Below are 19,645 nucleotides of genomic sequence, written 5' to 3'. Positions count from 1 at the left end.
CAGCGCAAACAGGGGCAGGGTCCTGTGGGCTTCGACCCATGGAGACCACAGCCGCCATTAGGTCCCAGAGGCAGGGATGGGGGAGAGGTTCCCGTCCGCTTCAAGGCCCGGGCCCGGCCAGCAGGCGGCAGTGGCGAGGGCTCTCGAGCTCTGCAGGACACAGCCCTCAGACTGTCCCCAGGCCCCCCACCTCACCCGCCAGGCCCAAGGCCAGGGGTCCTCGAGGGCCCCTCGGAGGAGGTTCCCATCTGCCTCTCACCGCACTCTCTCCGCTGCGAGAGCTGTCGGCTGGGCGAGACCTCTAACCCCTGGAGCTAAGCGCAGCGCGCCCGCTCCTCCTCTATTAGAGTTACCTTGTACCGTGAGACAGAAGTGATACTCCTGGCGGGGACTGTGGTTGCCAGTGTCTGCTCCATAAAACACATCTGCCCCGGTCCTCACCCCCTCACGGTCTCGCGTCACGAAGTACATCCAGAGTTCTCTCCTCGTAACACCTCTGCTCCTTCAGCTACAGCTCTAGCCTCTTAATCCCCATTCTCTCCAACGTTGAACCGGCATCCTGTCTGCAAACGCTCCCCATTTCTCTGTCCCGAAGCCCCAACCTTCCCAACACGCCCACGTCTTTCCTGCGGCATAAAAAGGGATCCGAAAGAGAGTGGGCGGGGCCATTCTGCTTAGGCCTGGCCTGTGATTGGTTTAGCTCCCAGGTCAGGTCGGAAGACTGTAGGCGAGAGTGCTGAAACGCTACTGAACATGCAGCTGAGCGGCTGCAGAGATGGAACAGCCCAGGATGAAAAATCTTGGAGAGAACCGGTTGAATTTGCACCTCTCCGTATTGGTCGGCAGGACGGTCCAAAATGGCGGCGCACGATCCAATATGGCCGCCCCCAACAGAATGTAACGACATGGGCGCGGCCATATTGCACGGAACTAACTCCTCCGGGCATCAGAACCCATCGCTCACTTCCAAAGTGGCCTTGAATGTGAGTGATAACAGGGGCCCGCCACTCACGTCAGCGGAAACGGAAGTGGCGTCCAAAGCTTGGCTTCCCCGAGCGTACTGTCACAGAATTGGCGTTTGAGGTTACGTGAGATTGCTGCGAGTGGATTTAAGAATCCGCGTGGTGGGAATTCTGTGACTTGAGATGTGGTTTGTGGTGGGTACTCGTGGAGGATTGTTGTTGAAGGCGGCCTCGGAGTTTTGGGGGCGTTGTGGGTGGCTTGGGCCAGCATCAGTGTTGAGGAGTGGGTTGAGGAAGTAACGAGACACCATTGCTGTTGACAGTGACAGGTCGGCGCCGGATCGCCGCCCCCGCACCCCGCCCCCGCCCCAGGCGGTGGAAAGAGGAGGTGGAAGAGCCGATGATCAAAGGGGTCCATCTGGATAGGTTGGTGAGGATAGGGCTTGGGTGTTAGTGACCTGGGATTCCTGTGGTTGGAATTTGAGCTTCGGAGGGGCCAGTGGGTGAAAAATAGATGTCTGGGGAGCTGTGAATGGGTTCGACAGCGAAGTGCAGGTTGGGGAGCTGTGTGGGTATCCTTAGGAGAGGTTGAGGGGGGTTGGGACATAAAGAGGCCTCAGGTGGACAGACATTTGGGTGTGTGCTGAGCATTGGGGTATTATATTTCCCAACGTTTTATACTGGAGAATTTCAAGCATACAGAAAAGCCGAAAGAATAGCCAAATGTTCTGCTGTATACCTGCTATCTAGATCCATGAATTGTTAAAATCGTGCCCATGAATATTTAAGAGTTTACGTGTGTTTGTACGCGCTTGAAATCAAGTTAATCCTAGCTTTTTATGTCAATTCTGCCACTTGTTTCTGTGGCTTTGGATAAAGTACCAAGTTCTGTAAGTCTCAGTTTTCCCATTCAAACAAATTGATTTCTGCCTCACCAGTTCTCATGAAGGCCCTGTCTTCATGACCTCATCTAACGCTTATTACCTCCCAAAGAACCCATTTACAAATACCATCACATTGAAGCTTCAGCGTATGAATTTGAGGGACACAAATATTAAGTCCATATAACAAGTAGGTATTTGACAGAAGGTAGCTATTATTATTCAAATGTATAGCTTTCTAATGGGATTTTTTTCTACTCAAAACAATACTTTCAACTTATTTTTATTAAGTTAGAATAATAAATAATAAAATCCTCTTCCTACGTGAATTTATATATGATATTAAATGGAGATCTCTAAGTTTTTAAAATCAGAATATCATTATATGTTTATTATCAGTAAAAAGCAGGAAATAAAAATCACCCTCGGAGAATTCCCTGGCCCCGGGTTTGATCCCTGGTCAGGGAACTAAGATCCCACAAGCCCCAGGGAGTGGTAAAAAAAAAAAAAATAATAATAATAATCCCCAATTTACTATCTGTAAACTACCTGTAATGTTTTGAAATGTATTTTTAAACTGAATTATATATTATGGATATTTTTCTGTTTTTAATTTATAAAAGTAGGTCAAATTAAATGCATATTTCAGAGGCTTCTGATTTAGTTTTACCAAACTTCCCCAATAACTTTCTATTCTATAATGCTTCTACACACAGTGTGCCAGATTTTTCTACACCTTTAGCAACAATGGGCATATCATCCTTCTATTCTTTTCTAATATGATAGCCCAATTTAGAAATTTGATTACCTTGGCTTTTCTTTATAATTTTGTTTAATGAATGTCATGTTTGATCATTGGAAAATGGGAAAGTCCTCCATCCTTGTTCCATCTTCTGAGTCCCACCTAACCATCCCAAGCTTTGGAACCACTATTCACAAATTAGAATGTATTATTCCCTTGACTTTTATAGTTTTATCACATATATATGGATACCTTAAAAGTGCACTCTAGTTTTTCTTGGTTGTAAGTTTTATAATAAGGATATTATTATGTGGTCTTCTGAAGCTTGCTTTTCTTTTTTTTTAATTAATTTATTTATTTTTGGCTGTGTTGGGTCTTCGTTGCTGCATGCAGGCTTGCTTTAGTTGCGGGGAGCGGGAGCTACTCTTCGTTGTGGTGCGCGGGCTTCTCATTGCGGTGGCTTCTCTTGTTGCTCTAGGCGCAAGGGATTCAGTAATTGTGGCACGCGGGCTCAGTAGTTGTGGCTCCTGGGCTCTAGAGTGCAGGCTCAGTAGTTGTGGCGCATGGGCTTAGTTGCTTCGCGGCATGTGGGATCTTCCCGGACCAGGGCTCGAACCCGTGTCCCCTGCATTGGCAGGCGGATTCCTAACCACTGCGCCACCAGGGAAGTCCTGAAGCTTGCTTTTCTTGACTTATTACGTATGTGTGATTTATCCACGTTGGAGGTAGGTTTGTTTCATTAATATGAATTCCATTGCATAAATACAACATACCATTCTCCTGTTGTTGCACATTTATATTGTTTCTGGGCTTCAGCTACTGCAAGTAGTGAAGTTCTGAACATTCTTATGTCTCCCAGTTGATGTGAGAATTTGTTAGTCTAGGGTGTATACCTAGAAATTAAATTTCTAATATAAAGTAGATGAATTTTTACCTAGAAGGGAAAGTCAAATTGCTTTTGTACCACCTTAACTCTCTCATCAGCAATGTATAAAAGTGCCTTTTGATCCATAGGCTTTCCAATACTTAGTATTTTCATTCTTGCTTTTTGACCATCTTTTGAGTATAAAAGAAATCTATCTCATTGTGGTCTCCATATGCACTGTTCTTATCACTAACATGGTTGGTCATCTTTTTTGTATGTTCATTGGCCAATTTTAAACCTGAGAAGTTTGTCTCTTCCTAACTCATATTTAGAAAGTAGTCCCATATATGGAATGCTAGTCTTTTGCTGGTTGTTTTGTAATAAACCATTGGCAGTCCTTTGTCTCCTGTTCCTGGGAGGTAGCCTCTAGATTGTTGGAATATCCTGAATGATAGAGATGACTGCATTATTCATGGTGGGCCCTGATATTTTGTGCTAATGAGGCAACTCATGGTGAGTCTGTAGTTTATGCTAGTGAGATGATTCAGGTTGGAGCTGTTTATGCCAGAAAGACCAACCAGGTGATATCAGCCCAACCTCCAGGAGGGTAGAGGTGCTGGAGGTTGAGTTCCATGGCCAATGATTAGATCCATCATGCGTATTTAATGAAACTCTAATACAAACTATAAACACTGAAGCTCAGGTGAGTTTCTGTGGTTGGCAATACCCTGCATGTTGTCACACATAGATATGGTGGATGAGCAACGTGTCCTGACTCCAAGAGGAAAGGACAGTGGAAGCTTCTGGTTTGGGACCCTCCCAGAACTCACCCTATTGTGTCTCTCCATTTGACTGGTTATAATTTGTATTCTTTTGGTGTAATAAAACTTTATTCTTGTACATTTCCCCCTCAGGTACCTTATACGTTTTGTTGGTATTGTGAATAGTGTTTTTTCCTTATAAATTTTACTGTTATTTGAATATGAAATTGCAGTTAATGTTTATGTTGATCTTAAAGCAGTTGCATAGTGACAGTCTTGCTTCTTCTTTTCCATTCCTTCAGTCCTTCCATTTATTTTCCCCATTTTACATTTAGCCAAAATGTGATACATTTTTGGCTAAATGTTCTGAGAATGGCTATCCTTGTCATGTCCCTAAGTTTAAAGAAATGCCATGGATTTTTTTTTTTTGTAGATACTCTTTATCAAGTTAACAGAGTTCTTGTCTAATTCTAGTTTAATAACATTTTTAAAGATTGTGAGTGGCTATGGTATCTTATTACATGTCTTTTCTTTATCTATTGAGATAATGAAATAGTTCTTACTACACTATTTTTGCATTCCTGGAATAAAGTTATCTGTGCATTGTATAATTCTTCCTATGTTGTTTTCTTAGTATTCTTCCTCTCTATCAGTGAACATGGTTTCCACATCTTTTAAATATTTAGGATTTTTATACTAAGTTTATAAATGAGATTGGCCTCATTTCTTTGGCCACAAATTTCTTTCACATATTGTCCTTGAAATGCAGATCTGTTTTCTTCAGTTCTCTGTCCGCCTAAGACACAGTGTTGCATTGTGCTTCGGAGTTCTCAGCAATGTGATACTGAGAGTAAGTTGCATTAATATATTTCTCGGGTGTCCTGGCATCTCTAAGTTATTCTCAGTGTTAGAATTAATTTTTCATCACCAGAGTTAATTATTTAACAGTCAGCACTGATTAGAGTTGCCAAGAGATCCAGCCGGGGTTTTGAGTGAAGATGAAGTCTCAAAAAGAGACATGAATTTGAGATTTCAGTTGAGACTCCATTGCAGAGTTTAAGGTCATGGATTTTGTATTCAGAGGTAGACAGCCTGTATTTGTTTTGCTTTTTGTAGGCAAGAGGTTAGTTTAACTGAGGTATAATTTATGTACAATATAGAGATTATCATGCTAAATGAAGGAAGCCAGACAAAAAAGACAAATATCATATGATATCACTTATATGTGGAATCTAAAAAAAAAAAAAAGATACAAATGAACTTATATACAAAACAGAAATAGACCCATAGACGTAGAAAACAAACTTATGGTTACCAAAGGGGAGCAGGGGATAAATTAGGAGTTTGGGATTAACATATACACACTACTATATATAAAATAGTTAACCAACAAAGACCTACTGTATAGCACAGGAAACTATACTCAATATTTTGTAATAACCTATAAGGGAAAATAACCTGTAAGTTATATATATAACTGAATCACTTTGCTGTACACCTGAAACTTACACAACATTGTAGATAACTATACTTCAATTAAAAAAATTTACATACAGTAACATTCATCAGTTCTTCAGGTATAATTTGATGAGTTTCACAAAGGTATACCATTCTTTAACCATCACTCGAATCAATGTATAGAACTTTCCCATCAACCCCAAAAGTCCCCTTGTGCCTCTTTTCATTGAGACCATACCCCCATCCCCTGTTCCCTCACCATCACATGCTTTCCATAATTATATATGTTCTAAAACTTCATACAAATTGAATGATACAGTAAGAGGTCATTGATGTCTGACTTCTTTCACTTAAAGTAATGCTTTTGAGATTCATCCATGATGTTGCATGTATCATTAGTTCATTCCTTTCTGTCACTGAGTAATATTCAGTGGTACAAATAAGCCACGAAATTATCTATTCCCCAGTTGATGGATGTTTTGGATTTGGGGGAGTAGGTTTTGGATATTTTGAATGAAGCTGTAATGTACATTGATGTACAAGTCAAAGTGGTTGTACCATTTTGTCATTTTATATTTTCACCAGCAATGCATGACAGGTTTGTTTTTTTTTTTCTTCTTTACATCCTTGTCAGTACTTGGTATATTCAGTCTTTTAAATTATAGCAATTCTAGCAGGTTTATAGGAATATTTTATCTAGGTTTTAATTTGCTTTTATTGTGCAACTTAAAGCAACTTTTCATATGCTTATTTGCCATCTCTTTTTTTTGATGAAGTGTCTGTTTGAAACTTCTGTTCCTTTTTATTAGATTGTCTCTTCTTTTATTAAGTTGGAAAAGTTCTTCATATTTTTTAAATAGAAGTCTTTTAGTCAGGTACATGCTTTGTTAATATTTTCCTCTAGCCTGTGGCTTGATCCTTCATTTTTTAGCAGTGTCTTTTGAATATCACAAATTTTTAGTATTGAGGAAGTCCAATTTATCAACTTTTTCTTTTATCATGCATTTTGTGCCCTGTTTAAGAAATCTTTGCCTCACTTAAAATTTTTCTATTCTTTCTTCCAGAAGTTTTATAGTTTTAATCCTTACATTTATAATCCATTTTGAGTTAATTTTGGTTTGAGGCAAGCATGAATATCCTATTTGTTTCAATGGCACTTGTTAAATATTTTATTATTATTTTTCTCATCATGCTCATGCTTTTCTCTTGTGGAATATGTGGAATATATACATATTCCATATTATATGTGTGTGTGTGTGTGTGTGTGTGTGTATAATTTTAAAGAAATGTACTAGTCTGCCCATTCTATCCCTTTTGTCATTTTGGTCTGCCTCTCTAGCTTGAACTTTCCCTTGGCTTTGGGTCATATTTTTTTGCTTGTTTGCATATCTGGTAATTTTCGATTGGATGTCAGATATTGTCAGTTTGATATTGTTGTTTACAGGATTTTCTTTTATTCCTTTAACTACTTTTGAGGTTTGCTCTGGCATGTAGTCAAGTTACTTTGAAAAGGTTTGATTCTTCGGAGGCTTTCTTTTCAACTTTCTTAGGTGGGGCTGAAACAGTCTTTTGTCTGTGATTACTCTGTACCTATTACTGAGGCAGTGCTCTTCTGAGGCCTCTGTTTGAAGTCCTGGTGGAAGGTCTTTCTACCCTGGCTAGTGGGAATGCTCAGTATTCCTGATCTTGTGTGAGCTCCAGGAATTGTTCCACCTCCTCCTTTCCAGGGGCCTTGGTAATTTCCTCAGTTCCAATCCTTAGCCAGAGACTCAGAGGAGCCCTCTGCATATCTACAGAGTGACTTTTCTCTCTTTTTTCTGAGGTACTGCCTGGCAGACTCTAGCCACCTTTGCTTCTCAGACTTGAAATTCTGTATCATTAACTCAGCAAGACTGCTGGATGGTTTTGGGGTTCCTTCTCCCTGTGCTCTGAGCTGGAAAGTCTCTCCAGGCAGTGAGCTGCAGCACGGAGTTCTCACCTTGTTTGTTTCCCTTTTTCTCTGACTTCTGGGTCTTAAAATAGTTGTTCTAGATATTTTTCCTACTTTTTGTTTTGGTTGGTTAAGATGAAAGGATAATTCTGGTAGTTCTCCTTAGACTCAGGGGATCTATTGATTCTGGGGGTTTGTGTTTTAGTCCTTTCTCCGCCAGTTACTAGCTGTTGGGTTTTAGCTAGGTGCTTAACCTTTCCTCTGCTAGTTTTCTCTAAAATGGAATAATGATCATCTGTACGTTATAGGCTTGTTGTGAGGGTTAAGTGAGAAAAGAACATACTTGAAACAGTTCCTTGCACGTATTGGAACTTGCTTTTATCATTACTTCCATACTAAACAAATCTTTTCTTGAATCCATAGATGCTGGCTTCCTAGAATAAGGCCACTCCTATAAAGGAAAAAAGTAGGTCTCAAGCCCGGAAATTCATCCTTGCTAAGGATACCCTTGATGAGACACCATTACCAGGATTTCAGGACAGATCCTAAATGTGGTGGCCACTTCCTAAAAGCTGTTAAAAATGACCAAGTCCCAGGTGAATTGTTTGGTCTTTTCCCCAATTTGTTTTGCATTTTTGATTTTTGGAGTTTTATTAAAATGTATCCAATCAAAGAGAACAATATATATAGATACATTGTGGCTAGGAGGGACGTGCTTAGATTGGGAGATAGAATGAATGATCCAGAATAGCTAATCAGGAAGGGAAACTCATCTGCATGTCATAGGGTCCTGCAAGGTGCTGATAATTAGAACATTGCCACATAAGCAGCAGGATCCAGAAGTGGGTTGCCTACATTTCTCTGTTAATACTGGAAACCATCACAAAAGATAAAAATGTGTTGCAAGATTTACTTTGTATTTAAGAAGGAAGCACATGAATTCAGTAAAGATTTCCTGGACATTTAAGTGTGAAGATGGGTCTTCCTGTTACTTTTTTCTCATCCAGACACTGGACCCAGTGAAAAGTCATCTTCCAAAGGAAATGTGGGAGGTATAACAGGCACAGATAGAAAACTTTAAAAATCCCTTACCTATAAAAAAAAGATAATAGTAGTGCTAACATAAAGGTTACTGTGCAGATCATTGTGTTACTGTATGTAAGATGCTTAGAACGATACATAGCACACAGTGAAAGCTTTGTGTTTGCTTTTTTTGAGTATTGTGATTTAATACGTAGTCCGATTTCTAACAGGCAGTTCTGAGCCTAGCATATTTTTGTATATGAAAAACACTGCAGTGGCTACCAAGTGTCTGCAGGACATGTGCATTCTTGATCCAAGACATGTTCCTGCCTGTCACCTGGGCATCTGTCCCTTTCAGCCTCTTCTCCTGTCCCTTTGAACTATATGCAGTTCTTTGAACTCAAATAGATCAGAAGGCATTTGACGGCAGGACCATGCTCTATTTCCTTTTTAATGCAAAATGTATAGTAAGTAACATTAAATGCTTGTAAGGTGGGTTACAGATTGTCTTTAGGTAGTTTAAAGCTTCAATGACATTTTACATTGGGTAAGTGAGTGAGTGAAGAAGTGAATGAAGAATGCACAAAGAAAGGAGAGCTTTAATGAATTTAGCCCACAGAGTGTCAATCAAAACTAGGTACAGAATGATATATGTTTATAAATTTTCATAGTAAAAATAGAATAATATCTTATAGATCATTACTATTTTATTCCATTATATTAACTCCAGATTAAAAAGGATTATGTTACAACAGGGCTTATTGTCATTCAATGATGTGGCTGTGGATTTCACCTGGGAAGAGTGGCAGCTGCTAGACACTGTTCAGAAGAACCTCTACCGGGATGTGATGTTGGAAAATTATAGCAACCTAATGTCACTGGGTAAAGACAACTTTCCTAAATATCTCAGCGTAAGCCCATTTATTGCCTGTCTTTATTCCATTGCTACAATTTATGCATACTCTGATATCGTCAATGATTTTGGACTTGGACTAGTATAGGTAGGTAACAGAGCTTATTTTATTTAGTATCATACAGTGACTGTACTTAATTTCATTTTCCAAGTGAAAAGTTTCAATTTTGCTGAGATTTAAACTATACATTCCCTGAAACAGAACTTTTCCTCACAGGACTCAATACTGCTCAGATTCTCTGTGATTACCCCCCTTGACAGGTTATCAAGTTACCAAGCCAGAACCAGTGATGCACTTGGAGAAAGGAAAAGAAAAAGAAAAAGCAGTAGTAGAGAGGGAATTCCCAATTCAGTGTGGTCCAGGTGAGTGAAACCAACGCAGTGGGAGTTCGCGGAAGCAAAGTAACAGTTGGTCATTGTTGGGTTGGGAACTTTGTTATTTTAATATTTTTTTTAATTGAAGTATATTTAATTTACAATGTTATGTTAGTTTCAGATGTACAGCAGAGTGATTCAGTTATTGTATATATATATATTCTTTTTCAGATTCTTTTCCATTATAGGTTATTACAAGATATTGAATATAGATCCCTGTGCTATACAGTAGGTCCTTGTTGTTTGTGTATTTTATATATAGTAGTATGTATCTGTTAATCCCAAACTCCTAATTTATCCCTCCCCCCATTTTAATATTTTTTTCTCATAGTCTCTGAACCTTTAGAAGTGACTTTGAATGAAAAGAAGTCTTCAGTATGAATGTTGCCTGCTTCTCTTACTACCCTTCCATATATGACTCTCTTTTGCTAGCCACCTAGGAGGAGACTTACCTCCTTGTATCTACCCTGGGTCAGATCTTTGCCTAGTTCACTTGGTCTTTCCTTTTTTGCTTAGTTGTTCTTTTAGCGTAGCTCATTAGACACAACCAACCTCTTTTACCTTTTATACATATTCATATACCTCTTCTATTTTGCTTTCAAATATTCATAGATTTGTTCCAATGTTTGATGACACCCATGTCCTTCAGTTCATTACTTATTACTGTTTCTTTTATTGGGTGCCTCAGACTTACGTTGTGCACCTGCTGTATCACTTTCTCCATCTCTTTGGATATTGACTTGAGATTTCATCCCTCTCCATTTCATGATAATGGTAGTATTCATTGATTTTTTTCTAGAAGTAATGTGGCAAGTTTATGATTGGCATCGGGAAGATAACGGGAAGGGTGGACCTGTGGAGAGAGACCATGAAAACAATGCATTGGGAAAAATATTTCCTTTGAGCAAAAACTTTGTTTCATTTACACAAAGACCCCATAAATGTGTCTCAAGAGGAATAAGTTTGAAACAAAATTCAGACCCAAGTTATCAGAGTAAAAGCTATGCAGAAATGAACTCTGATGAGTTAAATGGTTATGGGAAGTCATTTTTCCATACTCTGCATGAAACCTCCCACCCTCGAGCCCAGTACTATGAACATAATTTATGTGTGAGGTCTTTCAGCACAGTAACAAATCTTAAAAGACATCACAGAATTCACACAGAAGGGAAACCTTACGAATGCAGTGAATGTCCCAGATCCTTCAGGTATAAGTCAAAGCTCATAATACACCAGAGAACCCATACAGGAGAGAAGCCATACAGATGCAGTGAATGTCAGAAAGGTTTCAGTACAAAATGTCATCTCACTCTGCACCAGGGAACTCATACAGGAGAGAAACCGTATGAATGTATCGAGTGTCAGAAATCCTTTAGAACAAAATATCATCTCATTCTACACCATAGGACTCATACAGGAGAGAAACCCTATGAATGCAAAGAATGTGGAAAAGCTTACAGGGAAAAGACGAAGCTCAGATTACATTACAGAACACATACAGGAGAGAAACCTTTTGAATGTAGTGATTGTGGGAAAGGTTTTATGCAAAAGTCAAACCTGATTATCCATCAAAGAATCCATACAGGAGAGAAACCTTATGGATGTAAAGAATGTGGAAAGGCCTTCTGTAGTAAGTCTCAGCTTGTTGTTCACCAGCGAAATCATACAGGAGAAAAATCCTATGAATGCAGGGAATGTGGAAAAGCCTTCAATAAAAACTTACACCTCATAACACATCAGAAAATTCATATCAGAGAGAAACCTTATGAATGCAGTGAATGTGGAAAAGCTTTTGTACACACATCACAGCTCATTCTACATCAGAGAAATCATACAGCAAGAACACTTTATGAATGTGAGGGATGCGGGAAAGCCTTTAATAAAAAGTCACACTTCATAACCCATCAGAGAATTCATACGGGAGAGAAGCCTTATGAATGCAGTGAATGTGGGAAGGCTTGTATAGACAAGTCACAGCTTATTGTTCATAGAAGAACTCATACGGGAGAGAAACCTTATGAATGCAAGGAATGTGGGAAAGCCTTTAATAAAAAGTCATCCCTCATAACACATCAGAGAATTCATACGGGAGAGAAACCTTATGAATGCAGTGAATGTGGAAAAGCTTTTATAGACAAGTCCCACCTCATTGTCCATCAGAGAACTCATACAGGAGAGAGACCCTATGAATGCAGTGAATGTGGAAAAACTTTCATACGAAAGGCAATGCTCATTGTCCATCAGAGGACACATACAGGAGAGAAACCCTTCGTATGCCTTGAATGCCAAAAAGCCTTTAGCAGTATGGCAATGCTCAGTAGACATCAGTTGATTCATACAGGAGAGAAACCCCATGGATGCAGTGAATGTGGGAAGGCTTTCCGCCAAAAAAGCCATCTTATTATCCATCAACGATGCCATACTGGAGAGAAACCCTATGGATGCATTCCATGCGGTCAAATCTTCAACCAGAAGTCACAGCTCATTAGACATCAGAGACATCACACAGGAGAGAAACCATATCAGTGCACTCAATGTGGGAAAGCCTTTTTTGAGAAATCATACCTCAGTGTCCATCAGAGAAGTCATGCAGGGCAGAAACCTTATCAATGTGGTGAGTGTGGGAAAACTTTCTCTGTCAAGTTCTTTCTCACTTCACATGAGGAAATTCATACATGAAAACAATCCCAGGAACACAGCACTGGGAAGACTTTAGTGAGGTGCCAGATCTCCCTGAATATAAGAAAATTCACACGAGAGTCACCCTATGAATGCAGGGAAAGTTAGGGTACTTTTCCGTTAATTTTGGCCTTTGTAAGTTTCAAAACTTACCCAGAAGAGAAATCTTTTAAATGCAGTGAATATAGGAAAATTATCTACTACCAATGTAGCCTCATATTTAATGAGAAAAAAGGCAGTATGAATGAAAAGTTGAAATCTCTTCTTGAGAAGAGATCCCATTATACATCACACAAAATGAAACCTTTGGGTACAACAAATGTTTTTGATAGGCTATCGTAAAGTAGTCAGTTTTCACTGTGGAAAAAAATCTCACAAATATTGTGAATTCTTGAGTAGCTTCCAAACAAATGAGTTTTCATACCAAGGAATACAGATGGCTGAAGACTTGTGATAAGGGATGCCTCTGGCATGAAGTCCAAACTTATCATGCATCAGATAATATTTTTTTAAGGAGAATTAGTAGAGTGTAATGATGGTGGGAAAGTTTATTTACATATAAACAACTTTATAATAAAAATTTTGATCATCGCATTACCATGTATTTATAGAAAATGTAACACAAAGTAGTCAGTTAGGAAGAGCAGATAACTTTAGCATGCCAAAGGACACTTTGTTTCATGTTTGAATATATTGTATAGTCAAAGAAGTAAATTAAGAAAGGTCCCAGATGTATGTATTTGCTTTGTGTCTGAGTATTTTTGTAGAACATGTATATGATGATTTTCAAATTTCACAAGGTATTGAAAGTTGTGTACCACGAAATTCTTGTTCCAGTTTGTATATCTAATATCTACCAAAAATGTCAACATAGTGAAATATATAAATCACAAGGGAAGTAATTCAGCTTAACATTAAACAAGACTATAACACCATTTACACCTTTTTGGGTTTTGTTTTACTGTTACTGGTATTGTAAATGAATCTGGTACTTTTCAGCCCTTAGGAATGATAAATTTTTTTAAAACAAATTGTCTTCTGGTTGTTACTCAGAAAACAAAAAACAAAAAACAAAACCCCCAAAAAAACCCATTACAAATATTGAGGTTTAAGAGTGATAAATAATCACAACTCTTCTGTCCCCAAATGAGTTCTGAAAAACTGGAAGCAGCTGCTGTTTTCAAAGAAATGAAGATTAAAATGTCTCTTGTCTTGGTGGTTGTGCTGAAATGGGGAATGAATATGGCTTAGACTTATAGCCAGATGTGCTTGCCACGGCTTTCCTCCATGAAAACCTAGTTTATTTGTTTCCTAGAGCTGCTGTAACAAAGTATACTATTAACTGAACGGGTTAAAACAACAGAAATTTACTACTGTCTCAGTTCTGGAGGCCAGAAGTCCAAAGTCAAGGTGTCATCAGGGCCATGCTCCCTCTGAAAACTGTTGAAGATTCCTTCCTTGCCTCTTCCTAGCTCCTGGTGATTTATGGGCAACTATTGGCTTTCCTTAGTCTGCAGCTGTATAACTCCAACCTCGGTCTTTGTCATCACATGGCATGCTCCCTGTGTGCCTCTGTGTCTCCACATGGCCAACTTCTAAGAACACCAGTTATTGGATTTGGAGCCCACCCTGCTCCAGGATGAGCTCATCTCAACTAAACTCCACCTATAACAACTCAATTTTCTGAGGTACTGGAGATTAGGACTTCAACATACTTCTTTTCGGATGGGGGGAGTGGATACACGATTCATCCAAAACTCCTAGTACAATTGACCCTTGAACATTGCAGGGGTTAGGGGCGCTGACCCCCTATGCAGTTGGGAATCATTATATAACTTTTGACTCCCCCAAAACTTAACTACTAATAGCTTTCTTTGATTGGAAGCCTTACCAATAACAAACAGTCAATTAACACATATTTTATATGTTATCTGTATTATATACTGTATTCTTACAATGAAGCTAGAGAAAAGAAAATGTTACTAAGAAAGTCATATAAGGGGGAATTCCCTGGTGGTCTAGTGGTTAGGTCTCGGTGCTTTCACTGCCGTGGGCCCAGGTTCAGTCCCTGGTCAGGGAACTCAGATCCTGCAAGCCACACGGTGCGGCCAGAAAGAAAAGTCATAGGGAAGAGAACATACGTTTAAAGTACTGCACTGTATTCATCAATACCACAAGTTTACATCATCCGTTTACAAGCTGAATCATCTGTCAGTATCTACATCAATATTATATGATACAAAACACTGTAGATGTTATACATATTACTAACACTAAGCATCAAAAATGAAAACGTAATGTGAAAAAATTCATTTATTTACGGGTATAACAACTCATACATTGATAATGAAGAAGCAGCAATAATATTTTTTTTTTAATTTTATTTATTATTTATTTATTTATTTATTTATTTATTTTTGGCTGTGCTGGGTCTTCGGTTCGTGCGAGGGCTTTCTCTAGTTGCGGCAAGTGGGGGCCACTCTTCATCGCGGTGCGGGGACCGCTCTTCATCGCGGTGCGCGGGCCTTTCACTATCGCGGCCCCTCCCGTTGCGGGGCACAGGCTCCAGACGCGCAGGCTCAGCAGCTGTGGCTCACGGGCCCAGCTGCTCCGTGGCATGTGGGATCTTCCCAGACCAGGGCTCGAACCCGTGCCTCCTGCATTAGCAGGCAGATTCTCAACCACTGCGCCACCAGGGAAGCCCAGCAATAATATTTTATCGTCTTGGGCACACTCTGTTGTTCAACTGTGTTTTTCCCTCACCTGTTATTTATCCTAGTGTTCATAGGCACACTTTTTTTTTTTTTTTTTTTGGTGGGGCATATATCTAGGAGTGGATTTGTTGGGCCATAGAGTGATTTCTAAGACTTTAAAGTGGAAAATGTAAAAATATGCAAGAGTAGAAAACTTCAAAAATTTTAAACATTTTGTTGATTTCACTGATTGCCTTTCCTCCCCCCACCAGGAATATTTTTAATCAAATGTCATATAGTATAATTTCCTCCTTAAATACTTTAATATATATCTGTAACAGATAAGGATTTTAAAAAGACTATAGTCACCATTATACTCAACAAAATAGACAGTATTTCTTGAATATATTCAGGTTCTCCTATAGTCTGTGTGTGTGATTTATTATAAGGTATTGGCTCACATGATTATGGAAGCTGAGAATTTGGAGGTGGAAAGGGTGGGGAAGACTTCTTTCTGAGAGATTAGTAATTCTGTTAACTGTTCCTGAGAAACTCACCTCATCAAAAGAACAAACTATTGACAGCTTAACTTGCCCACATCTGCCAATTCAAGACCTGAGTAGCCCCAGAGGGCCTTGAACAAGATATTGGGGACAACAGCCTTTCTGTCAAAGTTTATTTTGCTTGAAGAAGACCATTTGTTCTTGGGTGTGGGCTATAAAGATGTTTCCGTGTTTGCAAGATCTACCATTAATTCTTATTCTATTGTAAAGAGAACATTTATTCAACTGCTAATAATCGGAGGAATCTTGTTGCATATTACAATTACCAGGAAGTTTTGTGAATAAATACAGGTTCCTGGGACTTCCTTGGTGGCGCAGTGGTTAAGAATCCGCCTGCCAATGCAGGGGACACGGGTTCGAGCCCTGGTCTGGGAAGATCCCACATGCGGCGGAGCAACTAAGCCCGTGAGCCACAACTACTGAGCCCGCGTGCCACGACTACTGAAGCCCGCGCGCCTAGAGCTCGTGCTCCGCAACAAGAGAAGCCACCGCAATGAGAAGCCCGAGCACCACAACGAAGAGTAGCCCCCGCTCGCCTCAACTAGAGAAAAAGCCCTTGCACAGCAACGAAGACCCAACGCAGCCAAAAATAAATAAGTTTATTAAAAAAAAACAAAACAGGTTCCTGCATTAAGCACCAGACTTTATGAATCAGATGCCTTGATGCTGCAGTGACCTAACCCATATTTTATTTTATTTTTAATTGTTTAATTTTTATTTTTTATTGGAGGATAGTTGATTTACAATATTGTGGTCTAACCCATATTTTAAAAAAATACCTCCCCAAGCGATTCTGTTGGAACAGTATCAGTTGTAGATCCAACATTTGGGAAACAGTTATCTAGGTGGTATTTGGAGCTGGGAGGGGCCTGAGATGGGAATGTGAGGGGAAAAACACAGTTGAACAATCCACAGCGTTCCAAGATTATGAAGCATTTACACAGATTTTCTTTTATCTTGTAGCAGTGGTAACTCTTAGGGTGAGATGAAATACAGGAGAGATCTCCAGTCTCTGGAATGTACGTTCTGGAATGAAGGGGACTTCCTGGATTAAAAACAAAACAGAAAACAAAAAAGTTCCTTGGATAAAAACAGCAAGGTCCTACTGGGACACACAGGGAACTGTACTCAATATCCTGTGATTAAACCATAAAGGAAAAGAAAAAAAAGTTCCTCATTCAGATGGTCCCAGAAATTCGCTCTAGAAGCTCCCAGGGAAAATAATCTAAGTCTCCCAAAAGTCCTCTCCCAATGAGGGTCAGAGAGCTGGGGATGAGGCGACTCCCATTTCCTTGCTTTCTGTTTTAGGCAGCCACGAGGTGGAGCTCGATTTCATTAGTTTTTCATTATCATTTGGGACAAACTGAACGATACCAAAGCCAGTCATGCCAGGCTTGTTTCCTGCTGCTGCTTTTTGACCCCTCAGCTCTGTCCTAATTATGTACTGATGCGATACAACCAGTTGCCTCTCATTGCTTAGAATTTACTCGCATCTAGCTGGAAGGATGGCTGCCAAAAGCATTGTTTCAGGCGGATGAATTTCCACTCACTTCTGGCCATGAAAGAGGGGTGAATATCGAGTAGGAAGCTGGCAGTCTCTACCACATCCTACTCATTTGTCTACCCCACACCCCTGTATACTCTTCTCCCCAAACAGAAGTAGTCCCATCCTTCCCAAGGGAGACAGCTCCAAAGTTTTATTTTGGAGTTTTAGACTCAATCAGGTCTAGAAATATTTGTGGCGAGCAGTCCATAAACTTTAAAAGAATCCTCAGAGACCCAATATACAATGGTGCAATGAGAATAGGCATCCACAATGAAAACTTCCAATGAAGAAGAGAAAACTAGGGAGGATACAGCAGGCGCTGTTCTATTGCAACCAAGGCCAATGGGCAGGAATAGTGAGAGTTCCCTGTCCTGGCACTCAATTTGGAAGCACTCGTTCTCCTATCTAGAGGATGTACACCATCCTTCATGACTCCTGGCTTTGCCCTCTTGTCTTTATTAGTTGTTCCTTATTTTCTATGGTCACATCTTAGTTGGGCATTGAAGAGTATACATTTCTTGGGTATTAAAAAGCATTTCTAGGAGTCAAGAATGCAAATGAGATGCGTAAACTTCTTTGCCTTAAAAATGCAAAAACTTTAGGGGTGACATGAGGGGAAGGGAGAAAAAAGGATGACTGAGTAAAAACAGTGGAGTGGGTGAAGGACTTTTGATAACAAGACTAGCTAATATTCATTTTGAGTTCTTTCTTTTGCCAACTCATCAGGAGTGTGTTATATGATGAAGGGCAATTTGTGAGTGATTATTTGCAGAAAGCAAGGGAAAGGCTGAGTGCTATTGTAAACTGATTTATTTCAAAACAAAGTCATCAGGCAACAAGGGTACTTTACGTGAAGCCGAGATTTAAAACCAGAAGTATTCATAAAAAGGTAAAGCACGTGGAAATTTGTATTTTGCTTTTTAAAAACTTTTTATTTTATTATATTTTTATTTTCGGCCGCACCACGCAGCATGTGAGATCTTAGTTCCCCAACCAGGGATCAGACCGACACCCCCTGCAGTGGAAGTGCAGAGTCTTAACCACTGGACTGCCAGGGAGGTCCCTGGGAATTTGTAAAATTTGGTTGCCAAGGGGAGGGGTTTGGGGTGGGGGAGGGAAGGATTGGGAGCTTGGGATTAGCAGGTGCAAACTAGTATATATAGAATGGATAAACCACAAGGTCCTACTGTATAGCACAGGGAACTATATTCAATACCCTGTGATAAACCAGAATGGAAAAGAATATGAAAAAGAATATATATGTGTATAACTGAGTCACTTTTGTGTACAGCAGAAATTAACACAACATTGTAAATCAACTATACTTTAATAAAAAAATAAAATAAAATAAATGTGGTTTTGATGATCTTATTCAGACATTATTTAGACTAACCTAGTACTAGCCTAACCCATCTCCAAAATGCTTGTAAAGTAAACCATAAATGCTGTCTTGGCTTAAGCCATTGTTAGGTGTAATTGTAAATTGCAAATTACTTATAATTGGAAGCACCGTAATTGATACAAGACCTTGGGAATAATGTTCTTAGGATGACTGTCCTTACCTCTGTCTCTATTTTCCCATATTCCCCCATATCACCGTGATACCCTTGGATGATACTTTCTTAAAATTTCAGAAAGACTGCCATCTCTTTGGTCTAGAAGCCTACTAATGTGCTTCCACAGGAGCAGAGGATGATGGCATTAATCTTGGTAGTGGTGAGCGGATGGGGGCTGTTCTGTCTTGTCCCACTGTCGGCTCCTCCGCCTCCCACCTGTCGGAGCACTCTCTGTGTTTCTGGTTCTCGTCTCTCTCATCTTCATCTCTGCCTTTCATTATTATCTCTGATTCTTCTCACCTCAGTCCTTGCCTCTCTCTTTATCCTGATTCCTTGAGAGAGAAGGGACCTGGCTACCCAGATTCTTTGACTCTTGATGTTGAGAGGGTTGAACTTCTGCATCCCACAGAGGATGGAGCTTGAGAAAAACAGTCAGGTGCTTGAGTCTCTAAAAGGGCCCAGTCTACTCCCCAAAGGCTCTTAAAACAAGTACCGTATTGGTGTATTCTCGGGCCCATTGAGAAGCAGAAAGAGCCCTAGTTTTCTGTTACCCAATTGGTTTCAGTTCCCTTCCCCTTTCCCTGTTCCTTTGGTGTATCATTTCTTTTGGAGGGTTGGGGGTTCACCATGCATGGCTTGCGGGATCTTTCCCAACCAGGAATCAATCGAACCCGGGGTCCCTGCAGTGAAAGCGCTTA

General features: G+C 39.9%; 1 protein-coding gene across 6 annotated transcripts in view; it reads left to right on the top strand.

Moving 5' to 3' along the window:
- Positions 1-1,024: 1,024 nt before the first annotated feature.
- Positions 1,025-19,645, top strand: part of HAS1 (hyaluronan synthase 1) — a 42,093-nt gene continuing 23,472 nt past the window's right edge. The window contains exons 1-6 of one of the 6 annotated variants that reach the window (XM_057533519.1): positions 1,048-1,157; positions 1,286-1,388; positions 8,023-8,195; positions 9,378-9,504; positions 9,797-9,898; positions 10,713-13,524. In XM_057533519.1, coding sequence (XP_057389502.1) covers positions 8,181-8,195; positions 9,378-9,504; positions 9,797-9,898; positions 10,713-12,589 — 2,121 coding nt within the window. In that variant the 5' untranslated portion in view covers positions 1,048-1,157; positions 1,286-1,388; positions 8,023-8,180 and the 3' untranslated portion in view covers positions 12,590-13,524. Of the gene's footprint in view, positions 1,158-1,285; positions 1,389-8,022; positions 8,196-9,377; positions 9,505-9,796; positions 9,899-10,119; positions 10,139-10,709; positions 13,525-19,645 lie in introns of those variants that run through there. The other 5 variants (XM_057533518.1, XM_007179886.2, XM_057533521.1 and 2 more) reach the window with 5 other exon arrangements.

The sequence above is a fragment of the Balaenoptera acutorostrata genome, chromosome 19 (genome assembly GCF_949987535.1).
Source record: "Balaenoptera acutorostrata chromosome 19, mBalAcu1.1, whole genome shotgun sequence".
Lineage (NCBI taxonomy): Eukaryota > Metazoa > Chordata > Mammalia > Artiodactyla > Balaenopteridae > Balaenoptera > Balaenoptera acutorostrata.
This window is presented reverse-complemented; position numbering and strand designations above follow the sequence as displayed.